This window comes from Rhamphochromis sp. 'chilingali' (assembly GCF_963969265.1).
Source record: "Rhamphochromis sp. 'chilingali' genome assembly, chromosome: 15".
NCBI lineage: Eukaryota > Metazoa > Chordata > Actinopteri > Cichliformes > Cichlidae > Rhamphochromis > Rhamphochromis sp. 'chilingali'.
In genome coordinates, this window is record NC_137942.1 from 30,720,769 (window position 1) to 30,743,457 (window position 22,689).

The 22,689-nt window shown below is 42.5% G+C and overlaps 3 protein-coding genes and 1 long non-coding RNA gene across 6 annotated transcripts; 2 read left to right on the forward strand and 2 right to left on the reverse strand.

Moving 5' to 3' along the window:
• Nucleotides 1-1,828: 1,828 nt before the first annotated feature.
• Nucleotides 1,829-8,255, reverse strand: yipf2 (Yip1 domain family, member 2). Of its 3 annotated transcripts, none has more exons than XM_080906371.1 (9): nt 8,149-8,255; nt 6,084-6,149; nt 4,897-5,051; nt 4,734-4,814; nt 4,547-4,634; nt 3,985-4,101; nt 3,731-3,897; nt 3,179-3,361; nt 1,829-3,094 (listed from the first exon to the last, which is right to left on the reverse strand). In XM_080906371.1, the coding sequence occupies exons 2-9, from the start codon at nt 6,112-6,114 to the stop codon at nt 2,999-3,001; spliced, it is 918 nt and encodes a 305-aa protein (XP_080762497.1). In that variant the 5' UTR covers nt 6,115-6,149; nt 8,149-8,255; the 3' UTR covers nt 1,829-2,998. The 3 variants fall into 3 exon arrangements, with proteins under 3 accessions (XP_080762497.1, XP_080762496.1, XP_080762498.1); XM_080906370.1 differs by lacking the exon at nt 8,149-8,255 and adding an exon at nt 6,302-6,597; XM_080906372.1 differs by lacking the exons at nt 6,084-6,149; nt 8,149-8,255 and adding an exon at nt 6,302-6,597.
• Nucleotides 7,651-9,228, forward strand: timm29 (translocase of inner mitochondrial membrane 29). Its single transcript, XM_080906373.1, has 2 exons — nt 7,651-7,854; nt 8,244-9,228. Exons 1-2 carry the CDS (start codon nt 7,749-7,751, stop codon nt 8,840-8,842), a joined length of 705 nt encoding a protein of 234 aa, XP_080762499.1. The 5' UTR covers nt 7,651-7,748; the 3' UTR covers nt 8,843-9,228.
• A 9,894-nt stretch (nt 9,229-19,122) lies between these two features.
• LOC308412002 (uncharacterized protein) lies at nt 19,123-20,792 on the forward strand. The gene is made up of 2 exons (XM_080906073.1): nt 19,123-19,426; nt 20,314-20,792. Exons 1-2 carry the CDS (start codon nt 19,167-19,169, stop codon nt 20,582-20,584), a joined length of 531 nt encoding a protein of 176 aa, XP_080762199.1. The 5' UTR covers nt 19,123-19,166; the 3' UTR covers nt 20,585-20,792.
• A 131-nt stretch (nt 20,793-20,923) lies between these two features.
• LOC308412003 lies at nt 20,924-22,428 on the reverse strand. The gene is made up of 2 exons (XR_013974514.1): nt 22,026-22,428; nt 20,924-21,188 (listed from the first exon to the last, which is right to left on the reverse strand). It is a non-coding gene; the product is annotated as an uncharacterized lncRNA (long non-coding RNA).
• Nucleotides 22,429-22,689: the final 261 nt, after the last annotated feature.

Below are 22,689 nucleotides of genomic sequence, written 5' to 3' on the forward strand. Positions count from 1 at the left end.
ATAATTTTTCAAGGTTTCTTATGTCTGTTTTCACTCTTGTCTGCTTTTCATACAAGTTTCACACAAGACAGATACAAACTTGATAAGATTTATAAATATCTTTTCCATATGGGAGAAGATGAGAAAGAATTGAGAAAATGGACAGAGACAAAAAACAAAAAGAAAACTTCTGTATTGCATTTAATGTTTACTTGATGAAGAACAGTGTACACATACTGGTCACGCTCTCTTATCTACCTTGTTTTTCTTAATGGAGCTGGTTTTAATAGTTGTGAATGCACGAGCGTAAAATGCATTCACAACTATTCAGTTGTATTCATAGTCTGTATGCGTTACTAATATTCTGCTTAACATACAGACTCCTGTGGTTCACTCGGTGTAAGCGGGGCCTATTATTTCTAATATTATTATTGTGCTCTGTTCCAGGAAAGCCTGTTTTAAGTAAATAAAGTACAGTTTATCGTGTGTGTGTGAGAGATCCATAGTCTGGGTAGTGCAAGGGCAGCAAGTTTAATCTGGTCCCGTCTCTCCACTGCAATCCTGCAGTGTTATTTATTCTTTATCTGAATGTGGGAAGGCTGCTTTCTGACTCAGATGTAGTAGGCGTTAAGATGATCACGAGGCTGATGGAGTTAGCAAAAACCTCCTCTCACGTAGCTCTGGATGACAAGGGGAAAGAGTAAAAATACATGGGATTTGTTATTCTAAATATTAGCATCAGGCTCAAAAACAATCCTTGTGATTCAAATTGTTATTTTGTCCTGTTACTTTTGAGATTCTGAAAATGGAGTACATACGAAAAAGATGTGTCCCTTCTTATTTCCAATAATGACAGACAAGTTGATGGATTAGGCCAACAAGAGTCTGCATGGATTGATGTTTGCAGACATAGTGATCTGTAGTGAGAACAGAAGGCGGACGGAAGAGAACCTGGAGAGGTGGAAGCATGCTCTGGAAAGAAGAGGAGTAGACTGATTAAGGTGGATGACTTTAAATACCTGGGGTCAACCACCCAAAGCAACGAACAGTGCACGAGACAGGCGAAGAAGAGATTGCAGAATGTATGGAGACAGGTTTACAAGACTGTTGAGAGACCTGCTATGATGGTTTGAAGATGGTGACACTGACATAAAGACTGCAGGCAAAGGTGAAGTTGGTAGGATTTTCATTGGGACAAGATTAGAAATGAGTACATGAGAGAAAAGGGAAGATTGCAGAAAGGTTCATGGATGTAGAGGAGGACATGAGGAGGGCTGGTGTGACAGAAGAGAGGGAGGCTAGGGATAGGGTGAGATGGAGTCCGATGATCCACTGCAGATGTGCACTGATGACGAGATGTAGTTACATTTCTCAGGAGATGCATGTCAGGTTACATTTTTGGTATATGGTTTCAGCAGGGTTTGCTGTTACAATGTACCTGGAATGGGAATAGTGTATATCACGATGATGGATTATCTCAATTTAATTCTGAATATTTACAAAACAAAAATCTTAAATTGAAAGAAGTCGAAGTTGAGCTTTAAAGCAGTCAAGCATCTTCTCAAATCATTTCACTAACACAAAGTCAAAGTAGGTCAAATTCATCCTGAAACCAGGTCAGAATGAAGTATGTTGAGAAAAAAACAAATCTAGACAAATGTCTGAAGATCTGTGTTAGACATCAAGTCTGAACCAAAGCCATGTCTCTAGTCTTCCTGTCACATAAGGGACCTAGTTCAAGTCAATCTTTGAAGTTGCTTAAGGTGATTCACATCGCTCAACTGCAAACCTTGTAATCCTTTTCAGCTGTGAGTGATCAAAGATTGGAACAGTAATAAGATCCAAACAATCTGGAGTAGAGAATCCGTTTATTAATACAACCCTACCTGGGTTCACAGTAGGAAATAAATAGCTCTACATCCATCAACCCTTTCTTCATTTTACACTGAACTGTCTATGCAAGTAAAGCAGCTGAGGTCATTCTGTGACTGAAGACTGGCGGTGATGTGCTGGAGTCCCTTTGCAGGTTCAATAAACTCTTTTCTGCACATCCGACTGAAGCAAATTCAGGGAGTCAGTGTTGTGAGTGAAAACGGTAAACTACATTTCCACGTGGCAGAGAAGCAGCAGCTGGAGTTTCAGTTTGTGATAGAATAACTAATAAGTTAGAGCCAACCTAAACATATATATTCTTCCGGCAGGACCACATAAACTCTATTTTATTTTACAATCATCTTTTGACCAGTCCGCAGCTTTACAGTTCAGAGATTGCTTGACTTGAGAGCATCTAACAGTGTCTTAAGGGCAGTATCACTACATGTTTAATACACAAATACCCCATTATTGTCCCTTTTCTATGTATCTGTACATGTAGAGCGGATGCAGGGAGGGGGGCATACCCCTGCTTCTAAAATTAAAGTGATGTACACACCAACAAATCAATCATTGTCATCTAATAATATCAATTATAACATTCGGAGCTTTGTAAAACAGCTGTTGAACAATGTTTAAACTCTTGTGCAGAGCCACGCATAATTCCATCTATGAGCCCACAGGGTTGACCACAAGCCACAAAGTGTATTTATATGAGAAATTAGACATTTAGGGCATTCTCATTAACCTAATCATTTTAAACTTGAAAAATCTGGTTGTTGTCCGTGTGATGTGTCATAAGGATAAATTAGTAGGAGTGACATTGTTTTATGTATTAGCTTTTGTAGTGTCTTCCTGCGTCCTTTACGACATCATGAAATGAGTGGAAGTCACAGTGTTAAAGAAGGACTGCTCAATCCACCACATCATGAAACATCAGTCACAGTAGAAATACAGATGAACCACCCCAGGATAAGTTAGACAAACGAAACACACACGCACATACACACAACCGTCCCAGCACTTTATCCATGAAGCATTAAGTGAATCACACCGTGGTGATAATCAACACCGTCTCCTCCAGTCTAGTCGTTTTCGATCTGTCAAAAAAGACGGTCTTCATTTCCCTGCTGCTCCTCGGTGTTGGTCAGTCGGTTTTGAAGGCCAGCGTTGTGTGATTGTGGAGAGTTGAGGTAGTAGGAAGAGCTGTTGGTGGGGATGTTTCTGCGTGAAAGAAGTAGAGCTAGAAGAAAAGAGAGGAGATTGAGTATCTGGTTCAATGTAAAGGTGTCCTTCCATACATCTGAGATCCACGCAGCTCACCGACCTTACAGCCAACTGCCAGCAGTGTGTGCAAAACCACTATGGTCACTACTGTAGCCACCGCCGTCACCTTGGTGTCATCACGGACAACGGGCCAGAAGGTGAGGACCAGGACTGAGCCTGAGATCACCATGGCAATTAGGATCAGCATCCAGTGCAGCCAGTCATATGGTATTATCCACAAAACCTGAAGGTGACAGGGTGAACTTTTATTCAGCTAATTATTGTTTCTGCTTTGGTTTTTGTTGAAATTTACCAAAGTTTGACCTTTCCTTTTGGCAGTGGCCTGGGCCACAGCTGCCAATCAAAACCTTAAATGAATTATTCAGACAGAACATGTTATTCTTCAAAAATACTCAAAACATTGGGCAGAACAGACCTCTGCACTCATTCAAATGAAGAACCACAGGTGAGTTTTAACATTACGGCAAGTTACATAGAGAATGACATCAGAGGTTTCCGAAAATGTGAGCTATATTATACATGTATATCATGTATCATGGGTGAGATCATTTATACAACTTATTAAACCTGTAAACACCACAGATGTACTCACAGAGGTGGGGATATAGATAAAGAGCGAGTAGCCGTAAACACACACAGTCTCCAGGAAAGAATAGCCTCCAATCTGCCTCTCGGCCCCTTGCCTCCAGGTCAAAAAACCCCACAGCCCGATCGGCACCAGCCAGGCATACATAAAGATCACTACTGCAGCAATTGTCACTAAAGGCAGAGAAACAAGACAGAGCTATGCAGATCCAGTGTGCTACAGTGACACAGAGTCAAACTGAGACCGTGTGCAGCACTAACCTCTGTGGAACTGTGGTCTGTAGTGGAAGGTGGGGTTTTTCTGCTCAGCAAGGAAGGTGGACAGGTTCCCACTAATCACCACAGAAAACACCAGTGTGACACAAATCCAGAAGGGACCTGCACAAACGCACACTTATATGAGTGCATTCATCTTCTAATTCATCAATGTCAAAAAATTGATGGACACTTTGTTGATCCTTTGAACCTATGGGCAACAAACAGTTAAAGCTGGAATGACAATAAGTGACACCTGAACAGCTTTTTAACATGTATCAGAAATGCCTGAATCACATGAATTAACTGATACATTCAATAAGATAATAAAGACCATGAGACATTAAACACGTTTAGGATTAAAAAGAGGCTTACCTTGGTGCAAACCAACAGTAATCTGGCCCTTAATCTCCTACCTACCCACCTACGACTCATCTTCAGGCATAGCTAGAATCTAATTTCCCCTACCAAAAATCTACTTACATGCCCCCCATAAGACAAGGCACAGTGCAAAATATGTTCTTCCTGTAATACAGTTTAATAATTAAATGTGTCTTCTTCCACTTACCATACAGATCTGGGTTACTCCTAAGGTAGTATTTGATGAAGTTTCTCCCAGGCTGTGGCATCACTGACCCCTTCACTCTGTCCAGCACCTGCATCATGATAGGGTCAAACAAAAGAAACACGTAACTTCAAACTGACTGACAAAGACTTTATGTGTAGACAAAGTGTCAGGTAGATGTCAGGCATACCTGCATTGTGTCCACATCAAAGAAAGACTGATAATACTCAAAGGTCCAGAAGCCACCACTTGGTTTCTGCCCTCCTAACAGCTGGAAGCACAGATGTCTATCAGCTGATATGCACTCAAAGTAGAAACTCAAACTTTATTCGTGGTCCACACAACTTTTTTACCTCTGAACTCTCTTGCTGACCCTCCTCGTCCTCAGATAGGTCCAGCTTTACATCTTCTCCTGCTGATGCTGTTGTGTTGGGGGTGTTTGAGCCCGACATACTGAGTGTGGAGGCTCCAGGGTCTGCCGATAGCAGCTCTGCTGCTTCTTCAAACTCTATGGACGCACATGGGCAAAAGGCAGTCGGTAAGCGCAGTTCTTCTGATCAGCACTCCCACAGGGACTAAATTCCCATAGATTTCATGTTAAAATGTCAAACTTGAGAGGATTTAAAAGCATATTTACAAACAGTTACTGAAAAAGCGATCTCAGTTTCTGTCTATGGTTTCCTAATTGATGTCACTGAACCGGACCGGTCCTGTTTTAATGATATTATCTGACAAAGAACACAACTTCCTGCAAGAAGCTTCCATACCTTGTTTCATTTTATTCAACAGCAGTGTTGTGCTGCTTTAGATTACATAGTGTTGGTATCAGCCTGCCTCACAGAGAGACAGACTTTCTGTTAAAGGTTTTTAAAACACACACTTTATTGAATAAGACTAGAAAACAAGCAGTAAGAGAAGTTACCAACACACCATGAAGGTGTTTCAATAGCCATGCTAGCATGCCGTTTAGTAGGTCAGAGAAAAGACTTAGTATTTGACACAGAATACACTGGAACTCACTGTGTGTCATAAATCAGCAGGATGTTCAATACATCCATGCATATTATGCAAATGAAAACAAGCATAATTTTCCTGCAATCTGACCCATAATCGCCCGTGCAATCTACACAATGTTACATGAAAGTAAAAGAAATTACAAGGAAGCAGGAAGAGCATCTTTACATACGACTGCGATAGCAGAGTATGGCAAGCAGATGTCGCTATTTGTCCTTTAGTAGATGGTTTGCAATCAACAATATTTTTTTTCAACGTTTTCAGGGCGATTTCGTGATTCAGAGTACTGTACTATGTGCTCTGCATGGTCACTGCAGTATAAACCCTTTTACAGCCAATTAAAACCCCTAGGTAAGGGGAGAGTCCAGTTTTCTGATTCACGTGGACACGACAGCTTGGTTTCTGCGTAAAACAGATCTCCCAACTACCTACCTGGAACTAACACGTGACACAAAGAAACCCAGGCAGAACAAAACAAGCAGAAATTTACAACCTATATCTCCTTTAAAGATTCTGTCACATTTACCTTGAAACTGTAGGTTGTTTGGACTAGCCATGTCTCCAATGGACAACCAGTAACTTCATGCAAGAGCTGAGAGAAAAATGAACGTTAGTAAAGAAATGCTATGTCGAACATCTGTTAGTTCACCGACAAGAGAACCACTTGAAGTTTACAGTTAATGTATAATATAAAAATATTCAATTTTGACGCTTTAAAATCCGATAAGAACAGGTGAAACGTACCAAAATGTAATAACCAGAGAGGTGAAATATGTCTTGGCAGTCTGTCCTCGCTGCTCAGCAGGACCTTGCTGCTGATAATGATGATATTGAATGGCGTAATATCAACCACTCAGCAGAGACAGCGAATCCTACGACTAGCTAATATTTAAATTGTAAATAAAGCTAAGGTTAATATATTACAACAGCGTCTGTGCGGACTTAATAAAATGCTAGACATTAATAACATTACAATGCTAACACCTGTCTTTCACAGCCTTACAGGTCCTGCTGATACTGGAGTCATTTTAACACAGCTTCCGGTACACGTCACCGCGTAAACAAAGCTGTCACGTGGAAGCGCTCTTCAAAATAACTTTATTTGAAAGGTTCTAACGTTACAAAAAACACAAGAGAGTGCAGGCACGGTGGAGCGGATGGAGATGAGTGTCAGGGGTGATTTGTGACAGGAGGATAGCAACAAGAACGAAAGGAAGGGTTCACGCAAGGGAGTGAGACCCTCTATCGTGTCTAGTGGAGCTGTCGGCGGTCAGAAGTGAACATGGTAAGATTTCTGAGCAGTTTGGAGACCAAGTAAGAGAAGCAAGGTTGAGAAGAGTTTGATAGGGTGGATAATATATCGGACAAAGGATGCTGAAGGTGGAGCTGCCAGGCAAAAAGAAGGTGTAAGTGTAGTGAGGGAGGACATAAAGGGGGTTGGTGAGACAGACGAGCATGCAAGGGATTGGGGGAGATGGAAGCAGATGATCTATTGTGATGACCCGTAAAGGGACCAGCTGGAAGATAAAGAAGTAGTAGTAATAGCAGTAGTAAAAGCATTAAAAGTATTGAAAATAAGAAATAAATGGCAGCAAAGATGGGCCACAGGGGCAAACTAAAGCCATTCATAGACTATACAGGGAAAATGTACCAAAGCAAGACAATAAGAAAAGGGAAAAATAATCAACTGATGATCAACTGCATGTGCATATCAGGGAAATATAATTTGCTCAGTGCCAAAGGGAAAGGGGAACAGGAAAGCTGTTAAATAGCTTTCCTATTTAACAGGAAAGCTAGATCATTTCTCTAGCTTTCCTGTTAAATAGGAAAGCTAGAGAAATGATCAAACTAAAACACAGAAACAAGGGGGTGTAGAAGTTATTGGCAGTTATTGGAAAGAATTATTAATGGTGGGACAGCAGCATTTTTGAGTTATAAAGAGAGACAGAAATTGTAAGCAGAGATGAAATGTAATTTATGGTAGCAGGGTGTGTATTTGTAGGCTAATTCTTTCTGGAGTCTCGCACCACCACTCCAGCCCAGTAGATGGCGGTAATAAACCTTTTTGTTAGCTGTCAACCAACAAAAAAGAAGTAGCTGCCATTTTGACTTCATGTGAGGTCCCTGTCACTAGTTAAAATGTCAATTCTGCATGAAGGTTAAGAGTCTTTAGTGCAGAAGAGTCGTTAAAATGGCCTCGTTTCGTGTAGCGAGGATGATGTTCAGCTCTGCGGCGGAAGCAGCGGCGCCTCCGGGCACAGCGAGCCGCTGGGAGCGGCTGAAAAACAGCAAAGTAGGTGAGGAACTGAGGCACGGGTTAGCCACGTTAGCTGGATAGCAAGGGGGTTAACGGCCAGCTCAGTGGTAAACATAGCTTATTATAACGGAAACAGTCCCAGTAATTTTAATTGCTTAAATGACCATTTTAAACGCATTATTCTGCTAGTCTTTGTGCATGTTGGTTGCATGACAAAAACGGTGATACAGTATAGAGTTTTTTAATCCTCCTAACAACTATATGCCGCTGAATTGGGTTGTTGGTGTGATAACGTCATAAATAGATGGTGATTAGGTCACCTGACTCCTCTCACCTCCTGCAGCCGGCCAGTGTTGTTTTTTTTTTTTTTTGTCATGAGGAGAGGTAGTTTACATCCAGGCTTAGTTTTTCGTCCTCTGCTCCCTACAGGTGTGTGGTGTCGCAGCCTGCTCTCTGACTACAAAGAAGCGTGCAGAGAGGCGGTAGTTGGCGCCTGGGAGAGACCACTCCGAACATCAGTGTATGTGACGCTGTTGGGCGGTGCCTGGGCCTGCTTCTACACCAAACCTGACCGCTTGTCCTTCGACGACGCCCTGCTGAAACGTTCCAACCAGCTGGGACTGCTGTCCCCTTGGATCCGCAGCGGCATCTCTGATGTCCATGTACAGAGTCTGGTGAAGCTCCGTAATGAGGGCCGCCTCCGCCATGCCAGCCTGGGTCTTCTGTCTGTGGTGTACTACGCTGACTACGACCCGGACGCCATGCTGTATGAAGCCCAGTGCTCTAACTTGTCAGTACCCTGGAGGGAGATCCCTCAGCGGGTGTTGGACATTGGCTTTGCTGGCAACTGGTGGATCCTTAGCTCAAAGATGAAGGACTATGACGTGAACGAGGATGAATTCAAGCAATTGCCGGTGCACATGCAGGTAACGTCAACACCCAGCGTCAAGGAGGTGGAAAGGAATGAGAAGTTGCACAGAGATTCGTGGTTACCAGTGAGCGTGGAGGACAAGGGAGACAAAAACTAAAGTGGTAGACAGACAGAAAGAAAAGTGAAGAGGAGCAGCCTCGCACTCACACAGCGGGACAGAAGCCTGACTGTGTACACACACACACACACACACACACACACACACACACACACACTCACACCAATCTCAGCTGACCAAATGATGATTCTGCTGCTGAGACAGAGGAAACATCAAAGTAAAAGGAAACGCTTAAATTCCTTCTGACATGTTTTTGTTTTCTTACAGAAAATGTTGTATATAATTTATACTGTGAACCATGTGACAACGAGTCTGTCAGTTATTTACAGATGTTAAGGTGTAACATGAGATTTGCATTTGATCTGGATGTGACGCACTGATATGAACTCTGTGTGATTATTAAAGATCTGTCATCACTAATCAGACTGACATGGCTGTTGTGGATTTTGTGTGTGACTGTAGAGTTTTTGAAAGCAGAAATGCTATTGTTGTATTTAATTATAACAAAGATAAAGGAAAAGAACTGCACTGCTGCAAATACAACCTTTTCTTACATTTAGTTGCAGTAAAACTTGAGAATGGTAGTTTTGAAACGTAACCATAACTGCTAATGACCAGAGGTGATAATAGATTCCCACTGAACAAAACTTTTATTGCAAAATCCTCAAGTCTGAAAAGTATTTTGTAGCAAAAAAGTGGAGGTAAAACTGCAACGCTGCGATGTAGTGAGGAGGTACAGAGCTGCATAATTTGGAAATACAATGAACAGAGTGTACAATTGGCTGTACACTCTGAACAAAACATGAAAATTGAGATAAAATGAAGCTTATGTGCTTATAAACAATTATTAGTCACACTATTAATATAAAAAAAAATGACTAGTATTTCTTCTCAGCTACCTGGTTATCCACACATAACCAAGCAATGTAGAGAGAAAAACGATTAAAACAAAAGGGGAAAAAACCCTGCAAAACTCCAGTGAATCTGAAGTCTTGGTGAGGTCTGTGGAACCTACAGTTAGGTCCAGAGGTGTTGGTAATTTGGTCTCTGTGCAGTGGATTTAAATCAAACTAAGAAGATGTGATTAAGGTGATTCAAATGTAATTCAAGGGGTTTAACATAAATATGAAGTTAACTATTTGGGAATTACAGACCCTTTTGTTCTTGCTTAACATCAATTGGAAGAAATAACAAATGCATTTGAATATAAGGCTTGTTTTTAATACTTGACTGAAAATACTTTCCTCTTAATGAGAACCTGTGAACATCGTTAAATTCATCAGTCCCCTTATGAACTTGTCGCTCAGTTTTTTCCAGTTCTTATGTAATTTAGCAAACCCTGGTCTCTCCCTGTTTGCACTTCTTCACCATTTCTGTTCCAGTGAGACCGTTTCTGTTGAGATCTTGGTGAAGAGTAAATTGTGGATCTTTGCTGGATTTTTCTTCACTCCTGTTTCTTAAGAACATGCCTTTCAGACAGAGGCGGAGCCAGACATTTGAAACACCCGGGGCTTAGCCCAAAGAGTAGTATGCATGTGGGATTTTTTTTTTTTTTTTTTTGGGGGGGGGGGTGTAGAAATGACTGAAAGATTAATAGGCTCTGTTCAAAAAAGAATGACTTCATATAGGGAAAAATATATATCACATGTGCAGGACACCTTAAACTAGTTTTTTAATTAAGCAGCAAGGCAGAACAAGGTCAGGGCTGCATCAAGACACGAGGACTAAACCCCAATTCAACCAGACCCAGAACTGATCCAGAATTAAAAACAGGACTACAACAGTTCAAAATCAGGACTACTGAGGACTTAACCAAGACAGAACCAGAATCAGAACTAGATGATAGCACTAAAAATCATCATAGACCTGCACTACACTTATTTTTTTAATTCTACCAAAGTACACTATTTAGATTGAGAAAAGTTTATATAATTATTCAGCCTTGTTGTGCAAACAAGCCTGCAGAACTTAATAAATACAGAATTTGAAAAATAACAAACCTAAAAAGAAACACTAGGTACGAGATACATGAGGACCTATGATACGGTGATACTTTTGGTAAACAACCATTTGACTAACATGTGTGTCTCACCTGCTCTTGTTCATCTGTTCTGTCCTCGTTCTCCTCTCTCTCCCTCTTTGTGCTGACAATCATCAAATATACAGTTGAAACCAGATATTTACTCTTCAGATAAAAACACTTTTTTAATTGTAACATCAAATCAGACTAAATGTTTATTTTTTTTAGATTGATAAATATAAAAACATATTTGTTAACTTTAAGAGTAAAGAGAGAAACTGTCTGTGTTTTTTAATTGCAAATGGCACCAAATTGTATTCAAACTTGAGCCACACTTATGGAGCTCCACAGTTCTGTTCCTGGTGTTTTGGTTGATATCTCTTGATTTTCCCATGTCAAAGAAACAGGCTCTGTGTTTTGCCTTATATGCATCCACAGCTGTGCCAGCAATTTACTCACATGGACTCTACTAACCTATCAGAAGCTTCTTCAGCTCAGAATGGAATCCTCTGGAGTTTTCTTATTAATTAACAATAAATTTAGTGTACATGTACTCCTAAATTTGATGAAAGTGATAAAAATAGCTCTGTCTCTCTTTATTCTGAAATTTAACTAATTCAAAATATATTTCAATATTTATCTAAAACAAAAATTTACTCTAAATTGATGTTGTACAGTAAAAATGTTTTATGTTTTCTCCCTAAAGTGTATGTAAATATCTGGTTACAAATGTGAATATCCTGCTGTGTACTGAAATCCCTCTTGTTTTGCATAGAAATATACTGAACAACATACAAAGCATAATATATAAAATAACATTTACCTGAGTTTTTTCTTTGAAAGAACCCTCTAATGTCCATTCTTATGTTTCAGTACATAACTGAAACCGATTTAGTCGGGGAGGGTAAGAACTGAAAATATGAAATAAACACACGTAAGCTAAGACTCTAAAAAAAATAGCATTTGTTCGGCTTTTCATTTTGCCATTTGTTGATTCACTTGAAGAGCAAGTAACGTAATATTGGTCAAGTGATCAGTTTCATATCAATCTTTCGTGATGCACCGTCATATTTACATTATTTGTACAGTACGAATGATTTGCTTTGGTACCTGGTCAAACTTAAGCTCTCCTTAGTATGGCTGGCTCCGTCTCTCCAACAGCGCACTCACGGGCAGCAGCTGCCCCGCCCCCTCGCTCAGTCGCTTAGTGCCTGAGCTTGGATCATACCAATATCAGGGGGGGATTCACGCACAGTCGTAAATTCCCACAGTGTGCACTATGTGCTTCGAATATTGTGTGTACTTTTTGTTTTATACAGTTGTCAGCCAGGCATCTAACTATGAAAAAATTACACTCCAAAATACCCCGGGCTTCTGACAAAACAACCCGGGCTTAAGCCCCGTAAGCCACCCCCACGCTCCGCCCCTGCTTTCAGATACTTTTCACCTGCTATAGATAGTATTTAATCCTCTTCATTTGTCTTCCATTTTTCCAGTTTCCTCTTTTCTTTTTAAAAAAGATACACTCACATTTTCAGCTAACAGCTTTTGGTGCAAAAAATACAACTCTATGCCTGTCAAAATGTCCTCTCTTTGGCATTTTTCATCAATTCAACTAAAGAAGCTGGAACTAATGAGGTGTTTGAAAAAAATGCCTAAACTTGCATTTTAAAACTGGTTCTTTGCTAAGTTGTCCCTTATATGTAAACACAATACTAGCTCACCCCTTGATTTTTGTTCCTTTTATATGTTTGAATGATTTATAAGTATGGGGCGATCGTGGCTCAAGAGTTGGCAGTTCGCCTTTTAATCGGAAGGTTGCCGATTCAAGCCCCCGGCCCTGACAGTCTCGGATGTTGTGTCCTTGGGCAAGAGACTTCACCCGTTGCCTACTGGTGGCGCCAGTGTCCGGCAGCCTCGCCTCTGTCAGTGCGCCCCAGGGCAGCTGTGGCTACAATGTAGCTTGCCATCACCAGTGTGAATGTGTGGATGATTGAATGTAGTGTAAAGCGCTTTACAAATACAGGCCATTTACAAGTCAGTGCTGAGTAGTTTACCAAACGAAAAACATTCCTCTGAAAATGGAGAGATATAGGACTGGATTAAACTGTCCTAAAAAACTAGCCAGTGTTGTTGAAAGAAAAACTTTGAAAGACTGGAGAAAGATTGTTCAAGCACCCGCTAAAGCATTTTCAAGAAAGCCTGTTTTTTCAGAACTAGAATAGAAATGGGACAGTTCTTCCATAACACATCTCACTCATCTCAAGCACCTTTTTCAACATCAGTTTTCTTTCAATCTAATAATTACACTTCTTCTTCACGATGAAGAAGGGACAAGCTTTTTCAGCATGCAGACTGAAGGGATTGAACTACCAACCATAAAATTGGCGATATTTGACCAGCTCACACTGAGGACCATAAGTAAATAAAGAATTACTGTGTTTAAGATTCTACATAGGTTGTGGTTAGTACTATTGCTGCACAGTACAGAGGGCCTTGGTTTAAATGCAAGAACCAGCTGGGGGCCTTCTGTGTTGTTTCTATGAACTCTCTCTAGTTACTCAGACTTCTTCCCACAATCCAAAAATATGTTAAGTTACTGGGGAATTCTAAACAGACGATGTGAAGCCCTCTGCATTCACCCATAACAAACTCACATTGGTGGTGTGGATGTAAACAGGTCTTAATGATATGTAGCTAACACAAACGGACTTTGTATTCCTATACACACCACACCTTATCATCATAACCTGCACCTTATAATGCATTAACATTTATGTTGCTAATAAGGTTGTATACTGTGCAGCAATGCTGCCTGCACTGTCACACGGCCAAAGCAATTACAGTACGTCTTAGCAGTTCAGTTGACACCCCTGAGAAGGAGAATGAGTCTGACCCCTCACACTGATAACCTAACCACAGGAAAGAGACTGCACCACAATGAGGTGACCCATGATGTCACTACTGTGACCCTGTAGCAAGGGCTATCAGATGCCATGCTGAGGGAGTCACAGGCCACGGGTCAGCTGGTTTTCTAAGTTGTTGCTATTGGATTTCTGCTCAATTTGCAGTCTAAGGACTACACTGGTGTTCATGTTTGGATTTTGCCACCAGAGGGTGCTCTAGTTCAAAATAATTATGAGCCTGGTACCATCTAGTTTAAATGTAGCATTTCAATAATATATTTATGTGGAACTGTAAAATATATTTAATTGAACAGCTAAAGTTAGCTTAGCATAAATACAGGACAAACAGTTAGTCTGACCAATAGTTTAATGGAACTACAGCATACATTAAATACACCACTTTGTAGTTAATCATTTAATGAGTTATTGAAATGGTAAATGGCCTGCATTTGTATAGTGCTTTTCTAGTCCTTAAGGACCCCAAAGCGCTTCACACTACATTCAGTCATTCACACACTGGTGATGGCAAGCTACATTATAGCCACAGCTGCCCTGGGGCGCACTGACAGAGGCGAGGCTGCTGGACACAGGCGCCACCGGGCCCTCTGACCACCACCAGTAGGCAAACACAGGGTTAGTATCTTGCCCAAGGATAGTTGGCATGCAGCCAGGAGGCAGCCTGGGATCGAACCACCGACCTTCTGATTAGTGGCTGACCTGCTCTGCCACCTGAGCTACAGCCACCCCATATTATATTATTATTAATCTCTGGCTCTCTTCCACAACATGCTTTTTGTCCTGTCTTCCTCCCCTCCCTCCACACTGATCACGGCAGATGGCTGACTCTCCACGAGCCTGGTTCTGCTTGACGTTTCTTCCTGTTAAAGGGGAGTTTTTCCTTCCCACTGTTGTCAAAGCACTCACTGGGGGTCACCTCTCTGTGGAGACTGGTAATGAACATGTCAAAAACAAAACCCAAACACATTAAAACCAGCTGAAATGTCACCACATTTAGCTAATGCCCTCCACCATGGCATGGGGAAGATGGTCTGTAAAACTAATAACTAAAAGAAAAACTAAAACTTCATGTTAGTCCATCTAGTAATTGTTGAGCTATTTAACTTTGGATCAAAGTGACGGACTGGCCAACTAAGTGAGCGACTGAGGATAAGCTCCTAAGAAACTGTAGTTTTCTTAGATGTTTGTGGTTTGCTTCATTAAGAACTTAACTTGATTTTGTATTCAGATTATAAAATCAGATCATAAAATCTGCACACTGAGCACTGACCACACCATGTCGTCCCTGCTTTATCTCTTTTGCCCTCTCTCGTGCTGCATCCTTTTGAGTTTCCTCTTTGTGGCTCTCCCTCCGTCTTTGCCCTATGTCCTCTATTGACCCCAGGGCTCCCATCCATCCTGACCCCTCCTCCACTCAGACACCAAGTCTGATGGCCAAAGGGTCAGTGAGGGCAGCTGCTGTCAGGTGGTGTTTGAAAAACAGGCTGCCTCTTTTTTTCCAGTGCAAGAAAAGAGGGACATCGTCTGCCTGTGTCCAAAGAAACTTGTAAAAATGCAAGTTTTTGACCTTTACTACTCATGTGTGGTGGTATTCCAGTTTCACTTCAGTCTGAAACGCATTCAGAAACTTGACTTTCCTACACTGACATTTAGTAATATAGGAAATTAACCAAAGATAAGTGCTTATTTTTGGTTTCAGCTACTACCAACTGAGATCTTTTCTGACTCCTTCAAAGTTGCGTTTATCTAACTACACTCGATGACTGTAAAAGGGAGAACAGGAGGAGATGGAAAAGGCAGGGAGAAAAAACAACAAAAACGGGTGGGTGGGTTGGGGGGTAGAAGCCTGTCTGGCCACCATGTTGACCTCATTGACCACAGCAGGACCAGGCATGTACACACACACACACACACACACACACACACACACACACACACACACACACACACACACACACACACACACACACACACGTACGCACATACACACACTGAGAGACCTAATCAATATGTAACTAAGGAAGGAGAGAGCACAGTGGAGAGAGTGGGGAGAAGTTGTAGGGGTGGAAGAAAGGAAGAATGGAAAGGAAACTACAAGTAAAGATGGCTGTGACTGGTTGGTGCTGATGGAGTCAAACTACACAATTTAAACTAATATTATTGCTATTACAATAATGTTTGAAATTTCAGAACCAACGACAGATCAAAGACACATTACAATACAAAGTACAGAAGTCACAAACAGTCTGCTTGGCCTGAATTGACGAAACTCCGAAAATGAAAAACTGTAGAAGTTATTTTCTTACGTATGAAATTACATCTTATTATTACATGATTTTCATGTATGTACTGAAATAGACTGATCAACCACAACATTTATAAAAAAAAGTCTGATATTATGCCTCTTTCATGCCACCAAAAAGCCTCTGACTCACCTGGACATCGGTCAGACAAGACCTTCAATTGTGTCCTTTAATGTCAGCCACAGGACATTACCAGCTGATCCTTCTCTCCATATCTGCTTGATTGACCTGAGATTTGGAAGTTAAAAATATGAATACATTTTGCAGTGTGACAGGGCGCATTATCTTATTGAAAGAAGCCATGGTGATCAGAAAATACTGTTAAGTTAAATGCATGTGTACATAACCTTCAAAAGGAGTAAAGGTATTTAGTCCATGGGAAAAAGGCCATTTTTCTAACATGTCCGTGACCTCACTAAACTCTTCCCTGATGAGCTTATGGGATAAAATGCTAACTTCTGTTTCTAGGTTTTTTCCTGTTAAAAGTGAGTTTTTCCTTCCCACTCTTCTCCAAGTGTTTACTCATAGCACTATGAGGGGGTTCAAAGTAGCATCCACACAAATGTCAGAACCAAGGAAAGCATTACTCAGAACATCATGTTTCCTTTGCTGACTGGCATTCATCTGTTAATAGTGCATCCTGCTGTGATCTCTCTCTGGAGTAAATGAGTCACTCATATGTCATAATGATGTTCAGGAAACCACGATTGATCAGACTAGGTCACCATCTTCCATTGCTCCTTGTTATGTTCTGAGACTCACTTAGCTACATTTGGTGGTAGGTTAGGTCAGTGAGTAGTTTTTTTTTACATTAATATATTTTTAAAAAATCTGTTTTTAATAGAACACCACCATCTACACTCAACTTAAAAGTGAAGAAAACCCTTGTTGCTCTTATGCCTAAAGACCATGTGTATTCCAACCTGGCTGGAGCCTACAAAGCCACACCCCTCCCCCACATTGGACAATCGGACCATCTCTCCCTGTTCCTCACACCTCGGTATTCACCACTCATCCAACGTGTGAAACCTGCTGTGAGGACAATTAAAGTGTGGCCAGAGGGGACAGACGCAGTGCTCCAGGACAGATTTAAAAACACAGACTGGAATATGTTCACCCACACAGACCTGGACCAGTACGCCTCATCTGTACTGGATTACATCTCCAAAACCACAGACAGTGTCATCACCCAGAAACGGATCACCATGTACCCCAACCAGAAGCCTTGGATGAACCGGGATGTTCGTCTCCTCCTGAAGGCCCGCAACACCGCCTTTAGGTCAGGAGATGCACACGCCTACAGTACAGCCAGGGCTAATCTAAAGAAGGGCATCAAAAAAGCCAAACACCATTACAAAAAGAAGGTAGAAGAACACTTCTCCAACTCCAACCCCCGACGCATGTGGCAAGGACTCCAGACCATTACAGACTACAGGACCACCAAACCCTCCCCCGCATCCTCTGATGTCTCCTTCCTCAACGAGCTCAACAACTTTTATGCTCGTTTTGAGCGAGGGAACCCCACAACCACAACCAAAGCAGACATGACGCCAGACCACCAACCTATGACTCTCTCCCCCACCGATGTAGGGGCGGTGCTGAGCAAGATCAATGTCCACAAGGCTGCAGGCCCTGATGGCATCCCCGGGCGTGTTCTCAGAGCGTGTTCTGGGGAGCTTGCAGGAGTGCTCACAGACATATTCAATCTGTCCTTGGCCCACGCTGTGGTACCGGCCTGCTTCAAATCCACCTCCATCGTCCCGATACCCAAAAACTCCAACCCATCTTACCTCAATGATTACCGCCCAGTAGCACTCACCCCCATCATCACTAAGTGCTTAGAGCGACTGGTCCTAGCACACTTCAAATCCTGTCTCCCCCCCACCCTGGACCCCCACCAATTCGCATACCGCCGGAACAGGAGCACAGAGGATGCAGTCTCCATCGCAATGCACTCTGTCCTCTCACACCTGGACAACAACAACACCTACGCCAGAATGCTGTTTATAGACTTCAGTTCAGCATTCAATACAATCCACCCCTCACAACTCATCAGGAAACTGACAGACCTGGGTATCAGTTCCCTCATCTGCAAATGGTTACTGGACTTCCTGACCAACCGCCCCCAACATGTCCGGCTGGATAACCGCTGCTCATCTACCATCACAATGAACACCGGTGTACCACAAGGCTGTGTGATGAGCCCTTTCCTCTACTCCCTCTTCACCCACGACTGCAGACCTGCTGATGGTTCCAACACCATCATTAAGTTTGCAGATGACACCACGGTGATTGGCCTCATCAGTGACAACGATGAGGCCGCCTACAGGGAGGAGGTGGATCGTCTGGCTGAGTGGTGCGACAGAAACAACCTGCTGCTTAACACCGAGAAGACCAAGGAGCTCATCGTGGACTACAGGAGGAATGCTGACCCACATCCACCCATCCACATTAAGGGGACGGCTGTGGAGCGTGTGAGCAGCTTCAAGTTCCTGGGAGTCTACATCTCCGAGGATCTCACCTGGACGACCAACTGCTCCAAGCTGGTCAAGAAGGCTCACCAGCGCCTCTTCTTCTTGAGGTCTCTGAGGAAGAACCACCTGTCCTCAGACATCCTGGTGAACTTCTATCGCTGCACCATCGAGAGCATCCTGACCAACTGTATAACAGTCTGGTACGGGAACTGCTCTGCCTCGGACCGGAAGGCGTTGCAGAGGGTCGTGAAAACTGCCCAGCGCATCGCCGGAGCACCACTTCCTGCCATAAAAGACATCTACAGGAAGCGGTGTCTGAAAAGGGCTGGGAAAATCATCAAAGACCCCAGTCACCCATCACATGGACTCTTCACCCTCCTGCCCTCTGGGAGGCGCCACAGGAGCCTCCGGACTAACGGTGTGTTCACACCGAACGCGATGGACGCGAATAAAACGCCCCTAATTTGAAGCGTGTACATTCGCGTCTCAACGCGTGTCCAAGAAAAATCCATCGCGCGTCAAAATTTTGACGCGCGTGAACCGGAAATGTGGGAGGAATGTGGGAGGGAGTTGTGCCAGACCGGTATCTTTGCAAGATGGCAGCTATCGAGCTAGGGCTTGAAGAGAGAGTCTCCCTTCTCTATGTACTGTGGAGAGCAGAGCAGCAGCGTAAAAGACGTCCTCGCCGTACCTGGGTCCATCAGGTCCTCCAGAGGCATGAGCAGTTTGGTGAGTTTCACCACTTGCTCCAGGAGCTGCGCCTGGATGACGGCCGATTCCAGCGCTATCACCGTCGGCCAGTTTGAGGACCTGCTTTCCCTCGTCGGTCCCAGCATCGCCCGCCTAGACACCAACTACAGACGCTCAATCCCACCTGCAGAGCGCCTGTCCGTCTGCCTGAGGTTAGTAAAACTATTTAATACGGTAGTCCTTTATTGATATCTGTGCTAATATGCTAATCCATCCAGTTATACACTGCTAACATGGATGTGCTATGCTAACAGTGAATGCTGTCGGTGTTTACTGAAAGCAAACTGTGGTACAGAGACGACTCTTTATAATATTTCTAGTGATACTCAGAAGGTCTCATCAAGTCCCGATTTAATTCGATTTATGCTGTTATCAGTGTTTGCATGATAGCATGGCTGTGGTGTCACATCAATGTATGCGCTCGGTGTTTGCTGATATCAAACTGTAGCATTAGGACCACTGAGTTAACCTTGTAGTGATACTCACTCCTTTTTATTTGGACCTGGTTTGATTCTGGGATAGTTGAATATTTGTATATAATCCCTGCAGCTGTCAGACTCTATAGCAGGGGTCACAGCCTTTATTAAAACAGAGTTAGATAAAACTGTGAACAGTTTGGTTCATCTCTAGTTACATGGTTCTATCTTGATAAGCTGTCTTATCACAGATTAATTTTTCAAAAATATTAATGATTTAAGCAAGGAAAGGGCTACATGTCAACACACAACTCTTTATTTCTATTAATGTCTCACTTCATTCCTACCTGATTGACATGTTTAGGAATTATGAGTGATTGGCTCACTGTAGTTGTGAAAGTTGCTACCAATCAAATTATGATATGTTAAAGTTAAAACAAAACACAACTGTTTTAGATATTATCTAATATACATTTTGTAATTATCCTTATAATTACAAAATGTTTTATGTAAGATTTAAGTTTTGTGATTTATATCTGACATCACAAAAGTATTTTGGAATTTGAATAATGTATTTTGTAACTGCAGTACACATAATACTGATTTTGAACAATTTTGTCCAGGTTCCTTGTCACCGGGGACTCCTTCAGGACCATCGCGTTCAGTTTCAGAGTCGGTGTGTCCACGGTGAGCCAGATCACCCCCCAGGCAGCGACGTCCATCTGGGACTGTCTAGTGGACGACTTCATGGCTGTGCCTTCACCTGGAGACTGGCGGTCCATCACAGAGGGATTCCAGGAGCGCTGGAACTTTCCTCTGTGCTGTGCAGCTCTGGATGGGAAGCACATCCAGACAAAGGCACCCCATATATCATATAGGAGACACACACATTGATATACACTAAATATTCATTTCATTTCTTTTTTGTGGTGCCCAAATTGATGCACCTGCTTGATTTTGTTTAAACAATTATTGCACACTTTCTGTAAATCCAGTAAACTTCTTTTCACTTCTCAAATATCACTGTGTGTGTCTCCTGTATGATATTTAACTGACATTTTTTATTGTAACAACCAACGATTTATACAGGAAAATAATGTCTATTAACAAGGTTGCCCAAACTTCTGCATCCCACTGTATCAGTATATTTTGTCATTAGTATAATATGAAATAAATTCTACATGTGTCAAGTTGTGTGCCAACATTTGCTGTGTAGTAGAACTGAGACATTAGTCATTATAAACATTTATTTGAAATAATATTAAAAGTCTCAAACAGAAAAACATTAAACATAAATATATAAAATATAAGAATTTACAGAGAGACAGGAATAAAAAGGACCAGCTGCTCTCCAGAGCAGGAACAAGGCTGAGGAGGAAATGCTCCATTGGAGACTGGTGTGGCCTCTTCAGGGACTCCAGGGTGGCCAGCTCCACCGCCGATGGACCGTCCTGGGACCCGTCCCTCATCTGCCTCGGAGCCGTCCTCCTCTGTGGGCCTGTAAAACAGCACAAAACACAAAGAAATGAGAAGGCTGCTACTAGATTTTAATTTCAACATTGAAAAAAAAAAAAAAAACAATAACAGGATATAATCAGATTGGTTGTAGATATTTAGTAAAGGTGATCACAAGGGAATCCCACCGACTAAAAAGGTATCAGTGCTTGCTGTACATATCTGTGGGTGCAGCAGCAGGAGCTCAGGGACTGGGGATGCTCTGCTGCAGAATCAGTTGGTTCTATCAATACAGTATTAAATGTTAACAGGTTGGATATAATAATCGTAGAGTAGACAGTGGTCCCTCATTTATTGCAGGGGTTCTCAGAATAACTAGCCCCTGGTCACAGTTCTCACAATTGATTCTCAAAGTGCAAACCTTTGTAGATTGCAAAACGTAAAAGTATTATTATGCCGCGGTTTGTCTTCATCTGCCCGCCACTTTCGTGCGCCTTTTTCCCTCACGGTGCAGGTGTCTATTTCCGAATGAGGCTCATAGTTATGGGTGTTTTTGTGCTGTTTTTTCTATTGGACGCGATGGTTATCAAAACCAAACGTGATAAATTTGGCAAGCGCAGGAGATTTGTCAATCAGGCTGCAGAATGCAATGCTGTACTGTGCAATAAAAAATCAGCGAAAAAGCAAAGCAGTGACGGATGAACAGCGGGACCACTGTGTGCTGTTTATTAATAAACAATAAAATATATTCCTAAATGACAACATGCATAAAAGCAGAACGGTATTTGTACGTCAGTGGGAAAATAGCGGTGGCTTGCTAGCTTTTGTGCGGCTTCCCCGGGTCAGTGAAAACTTTCAAAAGAGAAATGAATGAACTTACCAGGTTGCCCGATCTCTTCACATATCTTCCTCCAAGCTCGGTCCTTTTTATTCCTGTCTCGGTACTGAAAGCAGCTGGTGTTGTACAGCTCCCAGTTGTTTGCTACCGCATTGATTAGCCTTCCCCTCCATTGAAGTATGAAAGGCTTTGGCTGGATCTGCCCCTTTGACCTAGGTAACAGCCACGTCACCAGGCTCCTGATTGGTTGTCGCGGCGCGATTTGACGCTGGAGTTCAGATTTTTCCAACTCGAGCGGTAGACGCGAAACGCGCGTATGCACAAAGTGCAACACAAAAACTCACGCGCGTGGTTTTATTCGCGCGTCAAACGCGCCAGACGCGCTACACTGACGCGCGTTTCACGCGTTTTGGCGTTTTCGCGACGCAAATCTGCTTCCGAATTTTCGCGGACCCGCAGTCATCGCGCCTTTCCATTGACTTTACATGTAAACCTGACGCTCTATTCGCGTCCATCGCGTTCGGTGTGAACACACCAGGTACCGGAACAGCTTCTTCCCCACAGCTGTCAGACTCCTGAACTCTGCCTCCTGACATCTGACCCACGTTAAACTCATGGACTGAACATACACACACCCACAATGGACAACTGTACCCTCAAACACAATAATAACATGGACTGAACCACCACTCACAACCACTAGCAC